Source organism: Fusarium redolens (genome assembly GCF_020744475.1).
Source record: "Fusarium redolens strain MPI-CAGE-AT-0023 chromosome Unknown BKA55scaffold_1, whole genome shotgun sequence".
Classification (NCBI taxonomy): Eukaryota; Fungi; Ascomycota; class Sordariomycetes; order Hypocreales; family Nectriaceae; genus Fusarium; species Fusarium redolens.
This window is the reverse complement of record NW_025763664.1, coordinates 1,499,605-1,522,593: the sequence shown is the minus strand read 5'-3', so window position 1 is coordinate 1,522,593 and position 22,989 is coordinate 1,499,605. Positions and strand designations below refer to the sequence as shown.

The following is a 22,989-nucleotide window of genomic DNA, read 5'->3' as shown; positions in this document are numbered from 1 at the left end:
TCCTTGAATGTACAGTATAGGACGTCACGGGAGTGGATGTGACCCGACAGGGTGCTACAAGACACTGAAGCCACAGGCGGCAGGGCCAGTTTTACACCTTTCCCACCTATCCTAGGCACAAGCGTGGCGGGGAGTGACGCACGCGTGTCTTGATGTGGCACCTCGTCTTGAATCGGAGTACAAGGTTTGAGGGGAAGCTTACACCTTATCACAAGTACCGGGTGTCTCAGGCCCGAACTGCCGATACTCATCACATGAAATAATTAACTCATTCGAAGCCAAGGTCTAAGCCAGGTTGCGGCAGCTGCTGAACACCTCCTAATGGCAGGGGTCAGGGGCAGCCCAAGTTCATAAATAGAGTCATACGCTTGAAATTTGACTCAACTATGGAATGGACCAGATCATTGGATAGAGCTCAAGGCTGGAATACTTCAGCGCTTTCTTATGCATTTCTCATAGTGGTTGTTTTGTCTAATTGATACAGGTACTGTTCAAACCCGAGATCAGTAGTAAGATCAGTAAAATCCTGATAGTTTACACAAAATACTGTACACTTCTTCTCAAGACAAGGAGGGATACACATCATCAAGCGTGCCATCCTTCTCTTATATCTTCTCTATGCACCGACAACCTCCTCACATCTGCCACATAGCGCGTCTTCTTTTGGCGCCATGTATCGCCAACATCTGGAGCATTTCTCCTGCTTTGGGGGAAGCACATGCACATTGACCTTAGCGTCTTGGATCTCGAATTCCTTTTGGAAAACCCAAGCAGGATTTTCAGGGAGGGGTTCGTTGACCTGCACCGAAGACACAACAAATATGTCGTGGAGCTCATCCAGGTAACGTCCAAGAACAGCCGCCGCTTTGCCATCCTCAACCTCCAGGTATACTGCGCTCTGGAGAGAGCTGCCAAGCGCCTTGGCAGTTCGTGCATCCTCCAGTGTTGCCTTGACAGCGCCATGAATTTCTGTGATGATGGTCTGATCCTTACGCACCACATCTTGAGGGAGCGTCAAACGCAGAGGGTCAACGAGGGGGTCATCGTATAGCTGGCGAGCTGGACTTATCAAGGAACTAATATTGATATTAGCAAATCATAAACATGAGCGAGCACAGGATGAAAACTCACGTGTCTTCAGTCATCCATTCTGGTCGGAACGACCAAGCCTCCTCAACAAGCATAGGAGTGATTGGTGCCAGCATGCGCAAGAATCCGATGAGGATAGGCTCCAAAACACCACCGCCATCACCACAGTAGAGTCGGTCCTTCAGAGCCTCCAAATAGAATGCGGACAAATCAGTTGCGACCCAGCGGTTAATCGTACTGACCGCTCTGTAAAACTCAAAGTCGTTGTATGACTGCATGACCTCTGACATGGTATCGGAAAGTTGAACAAGTGCCATTTGGTCTAACTTGGTCAATGGGCTCTGACGGGCCTCTGGGTAAATTGACCCGAGAAGCATCTTGATGATGGTTCGGTATTTGATCAACGAAGCATTAACAGGTCTAAGAATATTTGGTCCTATCAGAACATCCGATGTGAAATCGGCACTCGCTGCCCATAATCGAATGGCATCTGGGCCGAGGGGGTCAAGTTTTAGCCTGTTGCCTCTGGAGTAGGCCTGTGAAAGGAGCCCCTTGATGACTTCGCTGGGGAGGATGATGTTACCCTCAGACTTTGACATCTTCCTGCCTTTCCCATCAAGCGTGAATCCGTGAGTGACCAAAGTCTTAAAAGGAGCAGAAGCTTTGCCAGTGGTCTCCCTCGATGTTTGTGTAGCAACATAAGTCAATAAGCTGGATTGGAACCATCCGCGGTGTTGATCAGAACCTTCAAGATAAACATCAGCAGGGCCCTCAGTTTCTGTCCATGAGCTGCCACTGTCAAACCAAACGTCCATAGTATCAGTGCCTCGACGGTATTTACCCTCCATATTGGGAGGAATCCAAGCAGGTTCATCTGGGTCATCAGAGAACCAGGCAGATGAAGAACGCTCTTCCATAACTGAGATGATATGGTCGATTGTTTCTGTTGTCATGACAGCATTGCCGCTCTCATCATAAAGAGCAGGAATGGGAACTCCCCATGATCGTTGGCGAGAGATACACCACTCGCTGCGACGTGTGATGAAAGCTTCGAGACGATTGCGACCACCCCTTGGAACAAATCGAACATCCTTCAGTGCTTCAAGGGCATCATCTTTGATACTACCAACATCAGCAAACCATTGGGCTGTAGCACGAGTCACCACAGGCCGCTTGGTTCGCCAATCGTAAGCAAAACTGTGGCGTTGTTTATGACTTCCAAGTACATCGTCGCCCACCAATTGCAAAACAGCGAGACTCCCACCATCCATGACAGAGCTCGCTTTTGTGAGCTTCTCTGGGTCGTCAGGGTAAGCTTCTTCAGTGAAAAAGCCGCCATCGTCGATGGGAGCAAATGCTTCAATGCCAATTTTAGAGCAGACTTCATAGTCGTCCCGGCCGTGTCCGGGGGCAAGGTGAACCAGACCAGTACCAGAGCTGGAAGTCACGAAATCTGCAGCAATGATAGGCTGTGACGGAGCAGATTGCCCTCGGAGTTTGTTCTTGTACTCTAGACCTTTCAAGCTAGAACCTGGAATGGAATGTGCTACAACTTGAAAGTCGCCAAGGAAGCGCTTCAAATTCCCAACACGGCTCGACGCAACGAGATAGCCGTCTTCTCCAACCTGGAGGATCGAATACTTGATCTTGTCGTGGATAGCAATAGCTCGGTTGGCGGGGAGAGTCCAGGGTGTGGTTGTCCAAATAGCTGCATACAGGTTTCCCTTGAAATCGGCCAGTTCAGGTATCGAGGACCAGTCGGAAATGATAGGGAACCTTATATATGCGGCAGTAGAGACATGGTCCTCTACGAATTGCAACTCTGCCTCGGCGAGCGCAGTCCGCGAAGAAGGTGACCAGTAAACGGGTTTGTGCTTGCGGTAAATCAATCCTCGGCGGACCATATTTTGAAAGACGCGCAATTGCCTTATCTCATATTCTCGGTCCATCGTTGTCCACTTCTTCTCCCAGTCAGACATAACGGCGAGGGACCGGAATACCTTCATCTGGTCTACAACTGTCTTGGAGGCCAGCTGTCGTGCTGTATCCCGGACCTCTACAGGAGTCAACCCCCTCGTTGTGTGCGATCCCAGTGCCTTCATCTCGATTGGAAGACCATGGCAGTCCCAGCCTGGTCGATATGTCACTCGACGGCCTTGCTGCACCTTAACACGCACAATCATATCTTTGAGAACCTTGTTCATGGCATGACCAACATGAAGCTCGCCATTGGCGTATGGGGGACCATCATGGAGAGTAAATGGCTTCTCCTCAGGTCGATTCTGTGCTTGCCATGCGTATAAATCGTCGGTACATTGCTGAAGATAATTCGGTTCGAGCTTGGGGGTCGGTCGAGCACTGCGAGATCGGCTATATTAGCTCCCCACGTTCCAATTCTGGAGGCTCTGCAAAGGGGGAGGACATACGGAAATCTCGACCGAGGCAACCTCAAGGACGACTTCCAGGATTTAAGCATGGTTGACCAAGAACCATGTCGCACTTAATTAGGCTGCTTTTTTGGTGTTGAGGTCGACACGGCTGAGCAATGGAGATTTTTTGGCGCTACTGGGCTGCTTAAGCAGCCGTTCAATTGAAGCTTCAGCCATCCAATCGCTTAGACCATCTGCAAGGCTGAAGGTCCAGGCGCCGGGGCTCAATTACAGAGAGAACTTGAATTTTAGCGTGTCGCGACGCGATTTATAGTGGACGGGTACTCATTACATCACTAAAGCGACGCCATGTCAAGCCTCATTCACACTGAGGTACGTTCACGTTACTTCCATTTACTTCACCTCACAGTCTCACATACAGCGTCAAATACACGATGGCCCCGGTCCGGCGATATCTGAGGATATCCAAGTACTCAGTCCTTGAATGCCGAATTTATCTGGATAACCCTGCATTGGCCCAATCATGGCTTCTTAATCCTCGAAATCCAATATTACCCAAGGTCATCGAAAGCATCCGTCCCTTGGTGCTTCCGAAGCTTCGTGAAGAGAAGGAAAGGGTTAGAAAGAAGAGCAAGAAGAAGAGCATCAAAGATGTTATAGTATCAGGTACGTCTGTTGAGAATATATTGTTGTCTCTGTCAGTAACTGATCTCACTTAGACGAGTTTGAGGTCTCCATCTTCTTGACAGAGACGAGCACGAGACATTCTCTCCTCTACAAAACCAAACATTTCAGGGACAATCTGCCGCCGAAACTCAAGTCCAACTCCTCTAAGCTCATCGGTGAGACGGATAGTGTTCCCGTGGACGTTGAAGATGAATATCGTGCACCAGTCTTACAAGAAGATGATGGTGAGGTGAGACTCGCCGATATTCCTGTCGCCGAAACAACAACACGACGGAGTAAGCGCCAAAGAGGAATACAGGATCCGGAGCAAGATGACAGCGATGAGGCGTTTGAAGATGATGAAACAGCCTCGGCCATCGAAATCGACTCTGATACGGAGGCACCCCCACACAAGAGGCACAGGGCCCGGACGAACGACGGCCTTGACGGAAACGAAGACAAGAAGAAACTAGCCATGGACGTGTCATATGAGGGATTTGCAATATACGGTCAGGTGCTGTGCCTCGTGGTCAAGAAAAGAGCGAACGCTGCAGCTAGCAGTGGTGGGGGTGGAAAAGCCCGACCAGAAGGCCAGGCGACAATGGAGAATTGGATTTCTTCTACGCAAGTGCCTGTTGGGGAGGATATTCCATAATCGAGACCAAAAGAATAGCCAAGGTAGTCAAAAGGCCTCCTAAGCTTATGCTAAACTTACCTAAGTCTTTTTATTGCTTAGGATTGAGGTCTCAAGTCTTCTTGATTCCCTAGCCGGCCCGAATGGCATGACAATTTGATGTTAGGTCGACGAGGGTTAACCCGAATACCGGGGTTTGACAGACGGGAACTGCGGATACGGCCGTCGGGTTCCTGTAGGCGTTCGGCCTGGCGGCGGGCGGCGGGAGGAGACAGGCTACTGGTGACTCTACTGGGCATTCAATGTCTGGTGTATCATTTGCTAATCGCAGTCTACTGCCGAGCTTGTCACGTCAGTCGAATCATCAGTCTAATCTGGCGAAGTTCGATTTACTGCCTAGTATGGATGATCGATCACAACGGAGATATAGGTAGTGCCTTGAGTTCACTTAGGCGAGAATAGCATCATTGTTACGGCCCACCTCGACCGGGCCGCTCAGACACTACTGGCCTCGATGTTTCTTGGCGTTGGTCTCGCATGGGTCCTGTCTCCAGCTTGGCACGGCGACGATGATCTGGAGTTGGCAAACAGACGAACACCAGGCCCCTACCACGGGCTCCATTATGAAGCTGGGTTGGTGTTCTGCATGGTTGCAGCCGTAAACCTGGAGCAGCGCAGTGTGGATGAGAAATATCGGGTCTTGGCGAGGTGCATGTCTCAGTGATATGACAAGAGGAAATCTATAAGCCCGACGTCCGGAGGAGATACTCCCATGGAGGAGTTTCGTGTATATCCCGCACTTGATCTCTTATTTGTGTATCATCAGACTGACCCTGGTATCGTTGGGTAGCATAATGGGTCTCAAGAGCGAAAATGAGGCCTTTTTGATATGGAATCACCGTTTCGAAAATCTTCGGTAGATCCTCAATGATAGGCGTACGTACGAGTGTCACATTTGCGAGGTTATAATGGGCGTGAAAGCGAAATTCCATCTATGAGTGCCTTGGCCAGCATGTCTGGAAAAGCCGGATGTTTGCGGAGCATTGCATTGCCGGCATACGGCGTTGTAACCCAACCGGTTGGTCACAAATGAGTATTCAAGCTATTATAAATATATTTGATAGTGTCAAGACATGACCCTTGAGCGGAGTGTCAATCGGCTGTCATGGTCTATTGTGAATGTCTCAGATGTTCCGGTGAGGCTTGCTTTGAAATTGGAATTGTATTTGACGCCCTTTATCCATGTCAACGCTTCACCACCCTTCACAAGATGCGGCTGGCTGAAGTTGGTCATGTCGAGACTCGAGAGCTTCGATGTCAGCCCGGCACTTTGTAAGATGATCGATATCTCCACTTAGAGATGCCCAATATAGAGACGGAAACTTTCGTTCTGACGTTTGGACTACATTAGTCTGCCCAGCATGTCGTAATCGGCACTTACCATATGAGAGGCAGTGTAATCACGAAACGTCCAGTGAAGGGTTGAGGTGTAGAAGATATGACTTGTGATAAAAATATCCAGAGCTGAGCTGTTAAGACGAGTCGTTGTGTAATTGATGAATGTCGCGGATACGGATACGTTGCCTTGGGTTGGTTGTGTTGCCTTACGCGTCTCAATGGCTTGGATTATATCGAAAAATATGACAGCCTGATATAAACGAGCTCTCGAGTCTCGTGGCCGGAGCCTTCGCCGATGCTTGTACAAGACACGGCAGCATCGGGAATATGGGTCACAAGATGCTCAATATCATCATCATCCATCGTTGTCATTTTTTTACCCCTGGTACCTCGTGCCTTGTGCCTGTGTCTGTGTCTGTGCCTGTGCCTGTCTGTGCCTTGTGCCTGTGATGGAGGGGGGGTTTCCAGTGGTGAGGTTGGTAGGTTAGCGACAAAGTTGTGGTATGAACCGGCACCAACCAGCACAATAATCTCTCCGTTTGAGTTTTGTGAGTGAGTGCGTTTCTGTTTTTAACAAAAGTATGACTGTACCAAAGTCTAGGTTGACGTCTCAGAAAGACAATGAAGACGGATGGATGACATGCCTCGCAGCAACTAAACACTAGCATCGAGTAACCCCGCAACCATAGGCAGAAAAAGCAAGGGTCATGGAGAATACCCAAAGTCAATTCGATGAAACACATAAACTCGGTGAGTAGGTAGCAAGCCGTTTGGTCTCATGACGGGGGATACTTTGGTACAAGTGGTGTTTGTACCTCTGGGCTTGGGGAGACCATGGGGCCATTCCCTTTATGATGACATGGATATTGCAGTTTGTTTGCTAATTCCTTGCATTCTGTATCCATGCATGTCTGTCTGTATATGCAGATGCATGCGTGTTTGTTCTGTTCTTGGCTTGTAGACACGCCTCCACCATTGCAACTTCACAGCCTGCCTCCGGTACAGCGGCACGATGTACGCAATTCTTCATGGCATAAACATCAGCAGTGAGTGAGATTGTGATTATCAACTTACAAGCGGTATCAGCATCAGCGTACGTGGGCCCTTTCAAGCCCCTCTTCTTCCGGCCTATTACCTCTCGGCCGGGACTGATACACACGCTGTCGTGGCATCACTTAGAGGTGCTTACAGACATGCTCTTGCATGCTGATACTGCTACCTACTGTGTCCTCGTTATCATTGTATCGCTTCCATTTCCCCATACAGAGATCTGCTGCTCAGACCATGCATTCGAAACATCATCTTTCGATTCCTGGGATTTGCACGTCTCAGCCTTGAACAAGACAATCCCATGGCTGTGGCAGGCATCACACCTACTTTGACTGCTGTGCCACTGTTAGTTTCTGGTTCCCAAGACATGGCATGGTAGACACACCATAATAGTTTCACCATCCTCATGTCCTACCTTGTGTGCTTCTGCCTTGTAATACTGTGCCCTGCCTGCTCTGCTCTGCCTTATCAAGATTACTATGACTATGACTCTTTCTGATGCTGTGCTTGAACTTCCCCTCATCCACCCCCACGATAACTCCATCCTTATACCCATGGAAGTTAGTCACGCTCAAAGATGACTCTGCCTGCCGACCATTCGCTACCAGGATCCAATTTAGTTATGAGCCAATGATGATCCCAACTCTGATCTTCTCCTCTACAGAACCGCTGCAGATTTTACCGTTGGGCCGCACCCGTTCCAAGATATGCTCGCACTAGTTGAACTTACGGCTCACTGCAGTACCTAATGCTAGCCCAGTGGAGGATTCGACAACTCAGCATAGGACATGCATATTTCGCCGGGTTTTTGCTTGCGAATATCGTCCCGTGACTCTCTTGTGCAGGTATTAGACCAAAAATCCATCCTTTAGGTTCGTTTATGGTCGTTGTTAGTGGCCGCCCGATCATCACCAACCACATCAACGAACGACACGTCTCGCATTGATCTCGATCTTCATCTTTGCATAGTTGACCGCTTGTTTCGACTAACCCATGTTTTCCTTCAATAACACTACACTGCACTACACGACGGTATAGTTTAGCCGGGTCGTGGAGAATGACGCTGACTTGAGTAAATCCGCATATAGGGTAGAGCCATGGTGTTTCAAAGCTATGCATACGCCTTACTATATCACCCGCTAAACAAGGCCAAGGATATTAATCAGACGATTTGATTGTGATAGCAGTCACAGTAGGTTGAGGCTAGTTCATTGCAGCCTTGTTATCGTCAGTCATCATATGTTCATGTTCATCAGATAGAACAGGTTATGACATGGATGTGCTCTCGTCTTACACTAACAACTCCACGATCTGCAACGCATCAAGTTACATCCGCTCTGTAGACGTCCTGTCATTTCTCCGCCACAAATAATACGAAGACGCATCTCTCACCAATTCCCGTATCTATCTCCGAGCTCCTCAAACATGTCCCTAAGAATGTAGACCCTAACCTGAACATCTGACAAAATGTCGCAGGCTGTTGATCGACAGCATATCTAGGACCCGCAGCGGGCCGATCTGATACAGAGTCGCTAGCAAACATACCCTGTCTCTCACAGTCGTAGCCCCCTGTAATCTATCATTCATCGCAAGGCGCATGTCTGAGTTAAAGCCAAGGACGATCACTTGTCCATGCTTCAGATGCTCAACCAACAGACGTACCTTCCATCAGCTGGATGTCGATCATGATATGATGATCCAACAATTTGCCCTTGTAACATCATGAACTTGAGTTGTCCATGTTCATAACCAACAGGGAACTGGAGAATCATAAGCACGTCATGCAAGCTGGCGTCTGCAGAGTAGTATTTTGAACAATGCAACTGCAAAGCTTCACAGCAGTACAGAGAATGAACAGAGGGATGTAACGAAAAACACCGAGCTCTCCCTTCGGTATCTGCATAGTGTATCCCCCTTCAGGCTGACATGAAGGGTCCTTGCGATTAGGTACGTTGCCTAAAGCGATAGGGCCGCAGGGAAAGCGGCCATGCCACTCCTAGGAGGCCAAATTATGTAGGCGTCACCACTCACGGAAAGGACTGCGAACCGAGTTCTGAACTAAGGGTTCTTTCGCATATTGGCCGTAACCGTCTTGAATTCACCCAACTCCATTGTCTGGTGTGGTTGTACTGTAGATATGCATACATATGCACGCCGAGATGGAATGCCTTGATCGGAGAGAGCACACCGTTACCAACGTGGAGATAGCTGCATGTTTGATGAGCAACTCGTGTTGGCATGCAGCTCATGGTGCCATTACAAGGGACCGTGCCCACTGATAACCTTGCGAATCATCACCACGTGCAGTTACGGAGGTTGCTTTTGGGTGGGAACTTATAACAGCCTGCAGCATACAAGTGAGCCAAAAGATGATAGTAACCGAGGTGTCACGACAGCCAGAGGGAATATCACGCCCATGTTACTGCACCTGGATAATAAGCACGTAGATGTTACAAGTTGAAGCAGGTTGCTGGAATCCGAATCCACATATCGATATCGAGGTTGATAGAGAAGGGTAACGATTTCCGACGGAAACTTGTTTCGCTCAACACCATGTTTCATAGCGTGGGCGGAAAAACTTGTGTGTCTCATCATCCAGCCCGCCAATTTGAAAGTCGGATCGGGTCAGGACAGTAGCGACGAGAATAATCGGTAATATTGGACAAAACAAAGAGTGACAAAAGAGTCCCGTCACTTTGGGCGGATTGGGGTTACATCGCTGGGTCGATTAATGTTGCTCTCCCCCTCAGGGACTCAATTAAAGACGCCACGTAGAATTGTTTGTTCCAATCAAGCAACATGATGGTCATTCTCACCGCCCACTCAGCAGTCGTCGCTGTGCCAAATGTAGCCAAAAATACCAACGTCAAGCTTGCATCATTTCCCCAGTACAGGGGGCCGGACATTAGCAGTCCGCTCGCGAATAGGTAATTGATGTGCTGTTCAATAGTGATCGCTAACCCCCTTGTGCGGCTGGCTTTGAGATGAAGGTCGAGACCAGATCCAGTGGAGGCTGAACTATTGAGGGCGTGCCGTCGCGCAGTGCAGGGAGGCTATCTCTTGTTAGGTGACATTATCTCAGGGCAAGTTGAGCAGCCTCAATTGACCACTGAGTATCGGCTGAGGAATGAGTGTCAACATGTCACGGAGCAAGGAGCACATTGAAACTCTTCAACAATCGATCAAACACAGACCATATGTTCTGCTCAAGAATGATTTCCCCATCCGTGCACCTGCAATATCGCAGTTCGGAATGTGGGAAAGGGGCTCATACGTATGAAGCTGACGACATGAGCCTGAGACAAGACAAGACAAGACAGGGACTCGAGGTACAGGACAGTGCCGTATCCGTTTGTATGCCCGTCAGAATGATGGACACGAACAGGGATCGTCAGGGGACGCCACACAACAGCAGCCATCGTCATACATATCCCCTGACTTCCACGTGGAGAGGGTGCGTGCCCCTGGGGCCTGTGGCTTGACAGCCCTGCCTCAAAGCCTCAAAGCTGCCTTGTGGACTTTGATGGTAACGCTGCAGGTGGTGTGGTGCATTGGGTGCTGTGGCTGGCTGCTGAACTTGGAGGACCAATTGTTATCTGAAGGGATGTGGCTTTGACCTTTTCCCAAGGGCCCTTTGTCTCCGGTACAAGGGTGTTGTCAGCTCTAGCGTTGGCGTGTTCCTGACCTTACCTGTCGTAAGCTCGTTTTGTGCCGGCAGTGCTACGGACTGAGATATTGTAGCTGAGAGTTTAGCTTAGCAGGTCGGTCAACTTTATTAGAACCAACAGTAACAGCATCGATATGTCACTGACACGATCGCCGACTTTTAGTCAAAAGTCGGGAGACCCTTCCGACATGGAGGTCCGTCGGTCGGTCGGCGATTTGCGACGCAAAGGAAAGTTCTAAACTGAGATATTGGGTTTGGTTTTGTTAGGCTAGACAGAGACGGGCCAGTATATGGGCAAGAAGCTACGGTACTTGTTCTCGAAGTCAAGCCGTCGGCACTATTTTCAAGACGAGAAGACAGAGTTCTCACAAAAACCAGTTTTCCAACTCATGGTTAACCGGCTGAGGCGTCCAGTACGGTCCCGCCAAGCCTCCTAAAGTCCGACCGCCTGGATGAGTTCAACGGTTTGTGGACAAGAGGCTGGCTGGCTAAAGCCCCTAAGCCTCATATGGAGCCGAGGCACGGCGTCTCCGTGATGTCTGATGTGCAGCATGACCAAGCTTGACTGAGTGGTCCGAGAAACCCCAAACACTCTTGAGACGGGTTACGGTGATATCTGTTCCTTGTCAGAAATGCGACAGTGTCAATTGGTCTGAGAGGAGCGGCCGCTTTCTCATCTCGGGCAAAGCAAAAGTCAGCGGCAACCTAAAGGGGCAGAGTACGTTACCAGCACGGCGGAACGGACATTATCTTGGTACGTATCTCAGAGTCCGGAGAAAACTGCCGAGAAGGGCAGAATACTCGCCAGCGGTGATGGTTTGCGTCAGATGACTACAACGTACCAATAATGTTTGAGATGTTGATTGTTCAGGGTAGTATCAGATCGCTGCAGGCATTTCTTCTAACGGCTTCAGCCAGTCAAATCATAGACTGATCAAAGATATCAGATACGGTGAAACCTATCAATTCAACAGCCGAGCCCCCGAAACTGATCGGATCGTCCTTGATCTGTAAGCAGAACAACAAAGAGTTAATCACTTGCCACTTTTTAAGTCATGATCTTCATTATCGGGTCAGAGGGTTCTGACATGAAACGGACAAGAGGGCGGAATTGATGTCAATGAAGATCATATTATCAGCAACACGGTTCCGCTCAGGAATCAGACGCAATAGCGGTATCCATGATTGCCGTCCAATTTGCCACCATTCCCACTTTCTGGATACCCCAAGGAAGTCGGTGAAGCAGATTTCAATCAGAAACCCGGCGGTCTGGAACTGACACGGGGTCTTGGGTCTCATCTCAATAACAACCCCAGATTAAAAAGGAAATACGGAGAGGAACAATCGGAAGAAGAAAGGAAAGAAAAATCTTACTGCTAGTGTGACACGCCCACCCCTGGTTTCTGAATAGATGATACAGTGGATGGAGATCACCACCTCAAGGAGGACGATATCGGCACAAGTTGGGATGAAACTAGGCATATTGTACCCAGCCTCGTCATCAATCATCAAAGCATCAGCCGTACAACGCAGCCTAAAGGCCTACAAGGCTCACTGCACAACTGCCCTAATAGCCGTTGGACCGTCTGTTCGCCGCTAGTGTTGAGTTTGCCACCACCCGTTCTTTTAGTCAGGGGCACAAAACAATCCCGACGGCAAATTATTTCATTAATTGAATTATGTACGAGGAAGGGGCTTGCATCTGGCCCATGTTTCTGATTATTGAGGCTGAATTGAATTGTCTTGTGGAGATAGTTATTGTTCGAAGGGATGAATAGCTCAGACATCGCCAATGCAGGGCCCAGGGATGTAATTTCCCAACAGAAGTACGACATAGGAGAAGGGGTATGTTTGTCTGTAAGGTATGGTTGTACAGTCAGCAAGGCTGCCGTGCTCCATTTCTTTTTCCCAAAGGTCTATTGAGTGCACGTGCACAATAGTTGCCAGCTGGAAATTTATTGATTGCAAAAATAAATAAAAATTACAGGGGCATTGCCTGACGACTCAGAACAAAGACGGAGAAAAGAATTAACCAACTTGCATACACACCCCTTCCAGCATGGACCAAATGAGATACTCAAACTTCATGTACCGACCGTTGCTCGGTACAGTCTCAGTGGATATGGATATTATCGTCCATTGCTATTGAAGGAGTAGACGCTCAAGCCTGGAGTTGGGCCGTGTAGATGCCCAAACCTGCTCACTGACGGGATGTCGTGCATGATGTTTCTGATGATTGTTGTCCGTGTAAGTCCGTTGCATCATAGACAACTCACACAAAGACCCGGTATATGGATCAGAAACGATGGATATCATGCAAGTTTGTCACTTTTTTTGCTCCGGCGCATTCCTGGGCGAGCGTCTAAACGGCCAACACATTCAAACGCTGCGGGTGCAAGTGCCCGTGTTGGCTTAGCTAAAAGCGGTAGTTTATTTGACTCTAGTCTCTACGCAGGCTCCGTCTCACAAGTGCAGCAGCTTAATAAAAATAAATAAAAGTGAACCAAATTGGCGGTAAACTAAGAGCTAATGTGACATCTCCGAAAACACCATTTTCAGCCCAGCCACAGACGGACGGGCACCAGAAGACACACGTAGCATTGCTCCGTTATTTCATTGAGTCCGAGCTTGGCTCTAGAATCAAATCCCGACCTTCGAAATTTCCAAAGAATATTCTACGAGATGGACCGGGCTCTTGTCGGTGTGAGGTGAGGTGATCCAGAATGTCCTCTCGGTAATCGAAGGTCATCCATGCTCTGACGGTGTTGGCCCTGACGCCTCAGCTCAGTCGGCAAACGAAAACGCCCAACCATGACTTTTTTTATGACATCCATGGTCAAAGTGTGACACCTCATTCCACACCCACAGCCATGGAAGCCATAGAACGTCCATAGAACAATTCTAACAAAGCCCCATACAAAGTTACAGTCCACAGCAGGGAAAGAAAATAACGCCTCGACCATCTCTTCGGAAGTTTTGGAGCTATTGGAATTACATGGACCATTCATGAATCGTTTGGTTGTCAGGTTTCTTCTTTCAACCTGAAACCCACTCTCAACTCACAAACAACACGCTCACCAGGCTCATGGAATTGCGGCATGTGCTGTGCAGCAGATATAGGACCCCTATGACTTCATTTACGATGATCTTTGACCGCACTCAGCGTGATATCGCGCCCCGAGCGCTCGCTTCGAACGCACAGTCACAATCGCGGTGAGATGAGGTCTTTTTGATTAGGTCTACGGATGGATACAGGAGTGGGATTAATAATAAAAGCGAGCACAACAAAGCAAACGAAGCGAGATCTGCTACATACATAAAATAATGGGGTCAACCGATGGATGGTCAGAGTGGAGGTTTCATTTCACCTTAAGAGCATGCATGCCTAGAATACGAATAAGCAGCCATTTTTATTTTCTTCTGTGGGGGTTACAAACAACGTTGACCGCACATCGTTGCATGCTGAGCCTCTATGCCAAGACAAAAGACATCCTATGCATGGGTCGGCGAGTTCTATACCGCAACGTTGTCGGCACAGTCGGGATTAAGGTCATAATTGAACTACGACATCGTCACAGGCCTAAAAGTGTGAGTCATCCAAGACCCCAGATGTAGGTGGTATCAATCTACTGGGGGCACAGAAGTGCATGATGGGATTGGGGAACACAGTTGGCAGGCAGGGATACAGATCCGGAGTTTGGGTTGGGCAGTGTCACCTGCGAACCACTCAACATCAAACCCCGGTGTAGGTATCGAATACATTGCCGTGTAATGTTGTGAAGAGGTCGTGTAAGTGACCGTGAGTGTAGGGCTGCAGATAGTATTCGTACCGAAAGAACAGAAGAGAAGAAAGAGGCGGCGGCACAGCAATACCACGAGACATTGATGCATTCGATATGCCCCGGCGAAACAGATATGTAAGAATAACAGCGTGCTTTGTAAATGGCTTACACGACTTAGCGGTGCTATTTTCGTCCTCTCCGTCAGTTGAAGGAACCTCGTAACCATACCAGCAACGCCAATCTGTAACAGTCAATCATCGCCGTCTCACTAAGCAACATGACACGGGAAAAAACGTGTTGTAGCCAGGCACAGGAACGCAGATTACAGTAGTCCTCATTTACACTTTTGGCCTTCTCAACTGTCGAGAGAACAAACGTCAAAGCGAAGGTTTTTTTCACCATCGGTTAGAAGAGCACTGGAATGCTCGGTACGCTTCTACCGAAGGCGGCCCGCGTCTTAAGCCCGCCAGACCAATACTACACCTCCATTCTCTCTTAAATTTTTCTACGACACATGTTTGATAGGTTAAGTGCGCCGGAGTCTCGCCAGCCGTAGTGCCTAGGCTTACGGAGAGTTCTGGGCCGCGAAACCGGTGCGATATGCCGAATACCAGTAGAAGCAGGGAGTAACCTGAAACGAATACGTTATTTTCAACGACGGCGAACGTACTACTAGTCTACGCCGTAATAGTAAGATAATCAGGTGGCATTTCCGATATGGAAAAGAAATTACCCTCCATTGCTTGGCCGTAGACAGAAACATGCCAACTTGGACAGACAAACACGTGTTGTTACACGCCAGTGTGAGGTTGTATTGCGGTATGGATGGTATGGTATCGTGTTATCGATCTGAGACTCTTTGGCACCAACAACCGAGACATGGAAGCAAGGGAGATGATCGGTCAGTGTTAGTTAAGTTACGTTAGAGGTAAAAATTCGTATGACACCAACGTAACTATGGATATCCCCCGCAATCGAAATAACTGTCTTTGGGGGTCTGGACTGCATCTATCAGACCGACAGCAGCATGAAGGCCCAAGTACGGAGTATTAATGCAGCTCCGAATTAGTTCGATAGTTGATGTATATCGGTCAGTCAATATCATATCCACATACCATGTTGCTTCTTTTCAGCGGTCAAGATCTCGCCTGCAGACATGCCTGCATACTCAGCCCTAATCAATGTTGTTGAGAAGAGCCAGTAAGCTGACGATGGATAGTCGCAAATTGCTTGGCCCATTTGTGTGTGCGACATGAACCAAGCGGTGACAGAAAACCGCCGCCCCCTGGTCACAGCTTTTCCAGGGCGTTTGGTTTGGTGAGATTGTGTCTATTTTTTACCAACGCTTCATCTCAACTCACATGTGAACGGGGGCATGACAGTCAAGGTTCAGGCTCATGGACCACCGAAATTGGACGTCATTCAGCGAGCATCAAACACCCCGGGCAGCATATCCACCTGAGAGGGAGCCTAGGCGAGGAGGGCTAGAGCGTAATCTCAATCTTGTATTGGCCAGGATGAAATTCTTCGAAAGCTTCCATGCGACCTTCTATACCAGGGTTTGCTGTGGAACCCCCAACAAAGAACCAGTCTTTCTCCAGTTTCGCCTGTTTCACACTGCTTGGCTGACGAGGATCACTGGCCGTCTAAGCCGTTCTGCCAGCCAAGATGGGCGTCGACCACTGCATCTTCCAAGAATTGCCCGTTTTGTCAAAATGAATAGCGCTACAAAGGTGATGGCTGCCACGGAGAAGATAAAATCAAACGGCTCGGTAGCCGGACTCGTTGGAATGAATCAGTACAGACTTTACTGGCTGGTCTGGACTTGATTTTCATTGTAGTTTTTGAGGTTGACGGGTTTCGTTTTCCTGAGTTGCTCTCCTTAGAGTACTAACCTAGAGTTTTGGTGCGCCTCCACGGCGGAAGCCGGTTCCTAAGATTTACACTGGCGGTTGATAGCGCTGGGCCAAAGTACACGCCGGCTCATGATACTCGTGGCCTTTGAATGCATCAATTGGGCACCTGGTACCGGTAACCGGTAACAGTTTTGAGTTGACTGCATCGAACATCTACGGGCTGCTGGTTGTGCTGCATTGGCAGCCTGCTAGGCAGCCCAGCTGATCTCTCGATATCCAATAGCAGGCTGATAATGCGCCGTAGGAAGCAAGGAATCGTCATAATGTGCATTTACAAAGTGCCCCCGTTGTTGCTTTTTTGGGGTCGACCGGCATTCAAAAGTCCAATGGGCGTGTCGTACAAGCAGACGATTGAGCATCGTATTGGTAGACTAGGCTGGGCTGAGTGAGAGTGAACTGCTGTGTTGTACGAACTAATTGATGCACATTTGCATTTGCAGCATCGGTGAGGACAAACACAATACAGTAGAGATTGAAATTGTGGCCGAGCACATTGCATTTGTGCTACTGCATACGCAGGGTTCAGGATGGGGATCAAAAGATAGCATGCAATTAATTGTGAGTTGCAATATTAATTAATTATTGAATGAAATGGTGGATTTTACTGAATTACTAGGCGCTTTGTTGTGCGACAGGGGCTGATTAAAGGTACTGATGACTTGGCTTGACTATTGTAAAGGGACTCCATGTTTTGTCATTCTATGCTATTGACTGTTTGCTTGTTTCAATTTCCGTAATTCTATTTTTTGTCACCGTCCGTTTTAGCAAGAGGCTTACCAATGAAAAGGAGACAATATAGGAGGTGTATCGTATTCTCTTACACCGCATCAAAATAGCTGGAGAGAAAACCTAAGACTCGGCTGTCAATTGACTGTCCGCTTGCTTCAGGTGTCCGGCGGGCTCTGGTACCTGGGGCCAAAGTACCTCGATTGACGTATCTACCTCGTACGAGAGAGTCTTAGCTCCGTCCTGACCTCCATTTCACATTTCAGCGTGGCATGGCCCACGGGCATGGCATGGGTATAGGGGCGTGTGTATTGGAGCGGGGCCCTCATCATCTCCTGGAGGGCTGAGGGCGTGCAGGCACACCCCCTAATTCTGTTCTCTGGCACCCCTGTCTCTGTCTCCAAGTGGTGCCCTGTGTCTTGCGCCCTGGCTGCCCTGGCTGGGCTGCTTCACCTCAGATTACCTTTTGGCTAGGAGCTTGAGCTGGGCTGGAGGCACAAACCAAACACCAGACTGCCCTGGCCAGGAATATTAAAAGGGCAGCGACCTCCCTCTTCCCCACGACCGATCATTCTCATCATCGACTCAATAAGAATCTATTCAGGCATTCACTCTTAGCCTCTACTAGCTCACTTACATCAACTCAACTTACAAACACTCGAGCACTTGCAACAACCAGTACTACTTACTACTATTACTTGATCGATACACTCGGATCAACTCAACCACCAAACAACATATACATCTTGAACTGAGCTACCTGTACTCGGTTCTCAACTACAACTACCTACCACTCGAAGCTATATCTTCCAACTACAATCAACATGCCTGCTCAACGACCTTCGCAGCTTCCTCCCTGCCCCGGCCCCCCTCCCAACCGACCTCTGCCTGCTCTGCCCAAGCGAGGTTAAAGCATATCAACAATATCGACAGTAAACCATCATCTGTCTGGGTTTCAGCCTCTTTCTCCGGGATCACGCAACCACCACTACATGACACCAACAGGCAGGCTCTTGGCTTCAGCTCTTCTAGTCCTCGGTTACACAATGACAAAGGACAAGGTTCGCCCGGCTCTTGCGACCTCCCGCGCCGCATGTGCACATGCGAACTATAACTGAACCCCTACATGCACATAATCTATCATAACCACTACGGGTTTTGATATGCAAGCCGCCTGCATGCACAATACTACCGCTTCTCGACTGGTTCATCCGTCGAATCAATCAACCTGCTTTTACCGGATCTTCCTGGTCACTTTTACCCAGGCATTTCGCGACCCGGTCAATTTACCAACTTCGTCCTTTATGGCTGGACCGACCGGACTCTTCAACTTCACTTCTTTGCGTGCGCCCTCCAATAAGCGCATTACCGTTTCAATACCCTTTATTACACTATCTAATAATTCTTTATTATTACGTTTTCTATACTTCGTTCATCAATATTTGGGAGGAATTTGTTCCACGGTCTTTCAAGGGAACTGTATCAATAGACAGGCATTATCACGGCGTCTCACAACACACACCGCATTGTTCCACTATCTTGGGCATTGCGCGCATGTGGGCTTATTGTTTTTATGATGAACACGTTGGTTGGGAACATAGATATCATTTGGGATGGGGGTTGGCTATTTACACCCGATTATCCTCTGGAGCAAATGGGATTACCTTATGTTTATGTCCACTGATCACTCAGTGTTGACGGAAATGGAACGAGATACCAGGATACTTTTTACGCGAATTCAATCAAACTTGAAATTGCCCCTAAACAAACAAGACTCAAAAGTGACCTTCGTCTCGCAACGATAACTAACTATGGCTTCCCTTCTTTTTTCTTGCTTCCCGTGTCTCTCCTATTGCGAATCTCCGGACCCGAGAATTGCTTGGCGGACGGACCACTCCAGGGCCAGATTCCTCAAAAAGCGAAATGTCAATTGCGTTGCTCAGATTACCATGACCCCCTGTCTCGATAGCGCCTCGTGATCTCTAATATCCTTGTCCAGCAGCTCCCTTGCATCGTACAATCTTTGTCATTGTTCATTAACTTATGCCTGCGCTGGGTTTGGCTCCTGGGCATTGGCAGGCACAGGCACGGAAACAGCAGTTCGCTTCCCAACATAGCAATTCTCACCCATTGATGCCTACGCCGCGCTTCTGCAGCGTCGATCCGAACAGCTGACGCTCGCCTCAACGACAACTGAAACTTACAGGGCCCCTTTACCAGGGGAACCTGAATGCTTGCGCAATACATTACTGCGGCTGCCCTGAAATGTCTAATGATAGTAGTGATAATTGCCATGTACTATCATGTCTTGCCCGTCTTCAACTGCAGCCGGACATGCCGTGGCTTACAAGGTAAGTAACCCGGCGCCGATCGTCTCCTATTCCCCAAGTTGGAGATGTCACCGGGGTGAGGGGCAGACAAAGACAAGATTCATCAAATCGTCATCTTTTAGAGAGAAAAACTCGTTCGCTTCGCTTAGTAGTTCCCCTCAAAGTGTGATCTGATCTCCCCCTAAAAGCGAGCGAGCTAACGTTAGTACAAGGTACGGCACACTGTAACTCTTGGTGCGGAATGGCATCGGAATTAGATCCAATGACAATCGCCAGAAGATTAGTGGTTTTCTTTGTCTTTTATGTCCGGCCCTGAGCCGGCGCGACGCCAGCGGGAGCCTCTCAGCCTTTGCAACCGCAATTGGTTTGTTGGCCGAGTCCTAAGCAAAGAGTAAGACGGGCTGATAGTTAGTTGGATCCCAAGTCCAAGGTCGAGGGCTAGCTAACAGGTTGGGATAAATCATGATTGGTACCAGCCGAGAGTGAAGAAATCCAAGTTCATGGTATTGGAAGTTTTGGCTTGCAGTAGCATGCTTGCTTCAATTGTCGGCCTCTGCCACCCTCACAGTGATAATCGTTAAAAGAGGCGATCGTGCATATTGAAAATGATGAAACAGGCGGTCACGCCCGTCAAAGCTATGAGGCTGCTTATCTTTGACAGATTTGGATCGAATTGAGATGTGGCGAACATGGCCAAATTTTTTGCTCCATCGCCTCGTCATGTTCCTGTGCCTGTCTCAAGATTGAGGATCGCTGTCAATGTCCGTTCTGTTACCGCTTCAGGGGTACGGGTGAAGATTACCGACAAAGGCCTGATTGTCCGTCGAAATAAGGAGTTGGACGAAGATCACTTGTTACCATCGGCCCAATTACGCAATGGATGAATGCCACAAGCTAGCTGCAGTGAAAAGTGATTAGTGGTGCCTCAATACCTAGAGTGTGGCATCCTACCCTTCCGCTTGCTCTGGCGGTTGGTGTAAGTTTGTTGGTGAGACGTTCCGATCGATGTGGCTCATATCGACCACTAGTATTTGAGAGCAGTTGTTGAAACACCAACGTACATACCGTAATTATTCAGCTCTTATTCATCTTATCTATCTCCGAAACTCTGGGTTCTTTGACATTGGCTCAACCAACGGCGAAATAACGCTGTGAGGTTGGTATGCAGATCAGAACTGATTGTTAAAGCATGTATCCTGAATAGGAATATGATGTCTCCAAAGTGGGTATAAGCGGCTTCAGGGACTCATAACTAGAGAGTCAGTCACTTTAACCAGCCAAAGCCGTTTCCATGATATGAAAAGCCAATGGCCATGATATGCCAAATCAAGATAGTCTTCGGGCTCGAACCTGGCCGACACATGGCCGACAGACGGGAGGCTGTATTATGTTAAAGCCCGATCCGATGGTGTGAAGGCTAGACAAAAAAAGCATATAAAGCCGACTTGAATTACTGAGAGAATTTAGAGTTTTGTCATAGTAAATTTAACCTTCACGACGCAGTATTTTGTCACTAACAGACGAATTATGGAGTAGAGGGTTCCCGCTATGATACTGGGCGCGAAAATCAATCACGTGGCTACGCGCTGTCATTCATAGCGGGCGGGGCACTCTGTTAGGCGCTGCTAGGCTAGTCGAATAGAGACAAGAACAACCACAAGGCTGGCGTTTGTGAAGCCTTCAAGAGTTCCCCGACCTCCAGGATCAACTAAGTTTTTACTTGGTGATATTGGCGTATCGCCACGAGATCTATCACAAAACTTTATACGATCTCCCCGCCTCAGACTACCGCGCGCTTCCGTTACTGCGGACTGAATCCCGCAATCATACATCCTTTGCTTTCGGAGCACATGACGTCTGTGGTATAGCTACGGACAACCTGGGATAGCTTCACGGCCTGATCGTCGGACCCTGGCCAGCCATGTTAGACCTTCACGTATGGGGCTCCGCCTTTGGTCTCCCGTCAATTGACCCTGAGTGCCTTGCTATCATCACATACCTGCATAGCAGCCTCCCTGTATCAGCCTGGCGCCTGATTCCAAGCAACGATCCTTCCGTCAGCCCGTCCAGTAAGGCTTATCACTCCCGTTGCCTTGACTGAACCCTGTCTTGCTGACCATTGCAACCAGATACACTACCAGCATTGTATCATGAGGGCGTATGGATATCAGGTTTCGGTCCTATTATCGAGTACTTGACTGACAAGTCAATCGGTGACAGTCTGGATGCTGACCTGACCGACATTCAGCAGGCTGACCGTGTTGCATATGCTGCCTTCTTGTCTGTCCACGCTGCTCCATTGCTGGATCTCTCACTCTATGTCTCCGCTGCCAACTGGTCAGCCACAACTCGGCCCGCCTTCAGCACCCTATTACCTTTCCCATTGACATGGACAGTTCCGCCACTGCTCCGTGCCGAGGCTGTCAAACGTGTTGAGCACCTGGGCTTTGCTGATATGGATACCGACTTTGACCCTAATGGAGGCCTTCATCTATCCTCCGGAAGAGATGCTTTACCAGAGACATTCCGAAGGCACATTCCTGTGAGGACAAAGAAGACGATTCAAGAAGAAATGACCCCTGAGCAAGCGGTTCTTATAAGGCTATGTGGAATCACAGAAGACTGTCTCACTGTGTTAGATGACCTCCTTAAGGGAGGATCCGAGGAGAAGATGCAGGGTTTCTTCAACGGTACAGAAATCTCATCTTTGGACTGCTTAGCCTTTGGCTATCTCGCCTTGATGCGTGATGCCCCCGTGCCAAGATCTTTCTTAAAAGATTGGCTCATGAAGAAGACACCTCGGTTGTCCACGTTTGTTGACGATATCAAGACAAGATGCTTGAACAAGTCCAAACTCTTGCCGTGGGTTGAACCTGGTAACAACACCGCATTACACATCGGAAGCCGAACTCTTGACAGCATCCTCCATAACGTTCCTGGTCTGGGTGATGAGTATGCGACCGAAGTACGAAGACGTGCTGAAGGAGGTATCACTGGCATTGATGCCAGATCCCTCATGTTGGCATTGAGTCTCCTCGCCACAGGTGCAGCTCTTGGATATGGCTATCATACATACAAGGCACTACAGCCTTTTGGATCACGGATACAAGTGTGGCAATCGCACAGAAACTATTCAAAACTCAGCGAGTTTGGTGCGCTAGGTTCCATGTTGGGCAGTGTATTAGGAGGGTCAGTGGAAGCACCTAGGCCTTCTCATCAGTCAAACCAGGCTCGGTTCGTTGAGACCGATACAGACGTGGACTAGGAATGATGATAACGATGTAAAATTATTGTACATTTATGTAATAGACAAACCAACTTCCAAATACCCTCTGCCTTAG

General features: G+C 48.7%; 4 protein-coding genes across 4 annotated transcripts; 3 read left to right on the top strand and 1 right to left on the bottom strand.

Annotated features, from left to right (window-relative positions):
• Positions 1-300: 300 nt before the first annotated feature.
• Positions 301-3,720, bottom strand: BKA55DRAFT_548661 (tRNA synthetases class I-domain-containing protein). The gene is made up of 3 exons (XM_046191141.1): positions 3,516-3,720; positions 1,132-3,447; positions 301-1,076 (listed from the first exon to the last, which is right to left on the bottom strand). Exons 1-3 carry the CDS (start codon positions 3,563-3,565, stop codon positions 617-619), a joined length of 2,826 nt encoding a protein of 941 aa, XP_046056231.1. The 5' UTR covers positions 3,566-3,720; the 3' UTR covers positions 301-616.
• A 20-nt stretch (positions 3,721-3,740) lies between these two features.
• BKA55DRAFT_11187 (uncharacterized protein) lies at positions 3,741-5,076 on the top strand. The gene is made up of 3 exons (XM_046184724.1): positions 3,741-4,145; positions 4,199-4,823; positions 4,882-5,076. Exons 1-2 carry the CDS (start codon positions 3,914-3,916, stop codon positions 4,798-4,800), a joined length of 834 nt encoding a protein of 277 aa, XP_046056230.1. The 5' UTR covers positions 3,741-3,913; the 3' UTR covers positions 4,801-4,823; positions 4,882-5,076.
• A 7,765-nt stretch (positions 5,077-12,841) lies between these two features.
• On the top strand, positions 12,842-13,396 carry BKA55DRAFT_548649 (uncharacterized protein; the record flags this gene model as incomplete). Its single annotated transcript, XM_046191140.1, has 1 exon — positions 12,842-13,396. A coding segment is annotated over exon 1 (281 nt), but the record flags the coding sequence as incomplete, so codon positions are not given.
• Positions 13,397-21,569: 8,173 nt separating this feature from the next.
• Positions 21,570-22,913, top strand: BKA55DRAFT_496987 (Tom37 C-terminal domain-containing protein; the record flags this gene model as incomplete). Its single annotated transcript, XM_046186417.1, has 2 exons — positions 21,570-21,717; positions 21,778-22,913. The coding sequence occupies 2 exons, from the start codon at positions 21,570-21,572 to the stop codon at positions 22,911-22,913; spliced, it is 1,284 nt and encodes a 427-aa protein (XP_046056228.1).
• Positions 22,914-22,989: the final 76 nt, after the last annotated feature.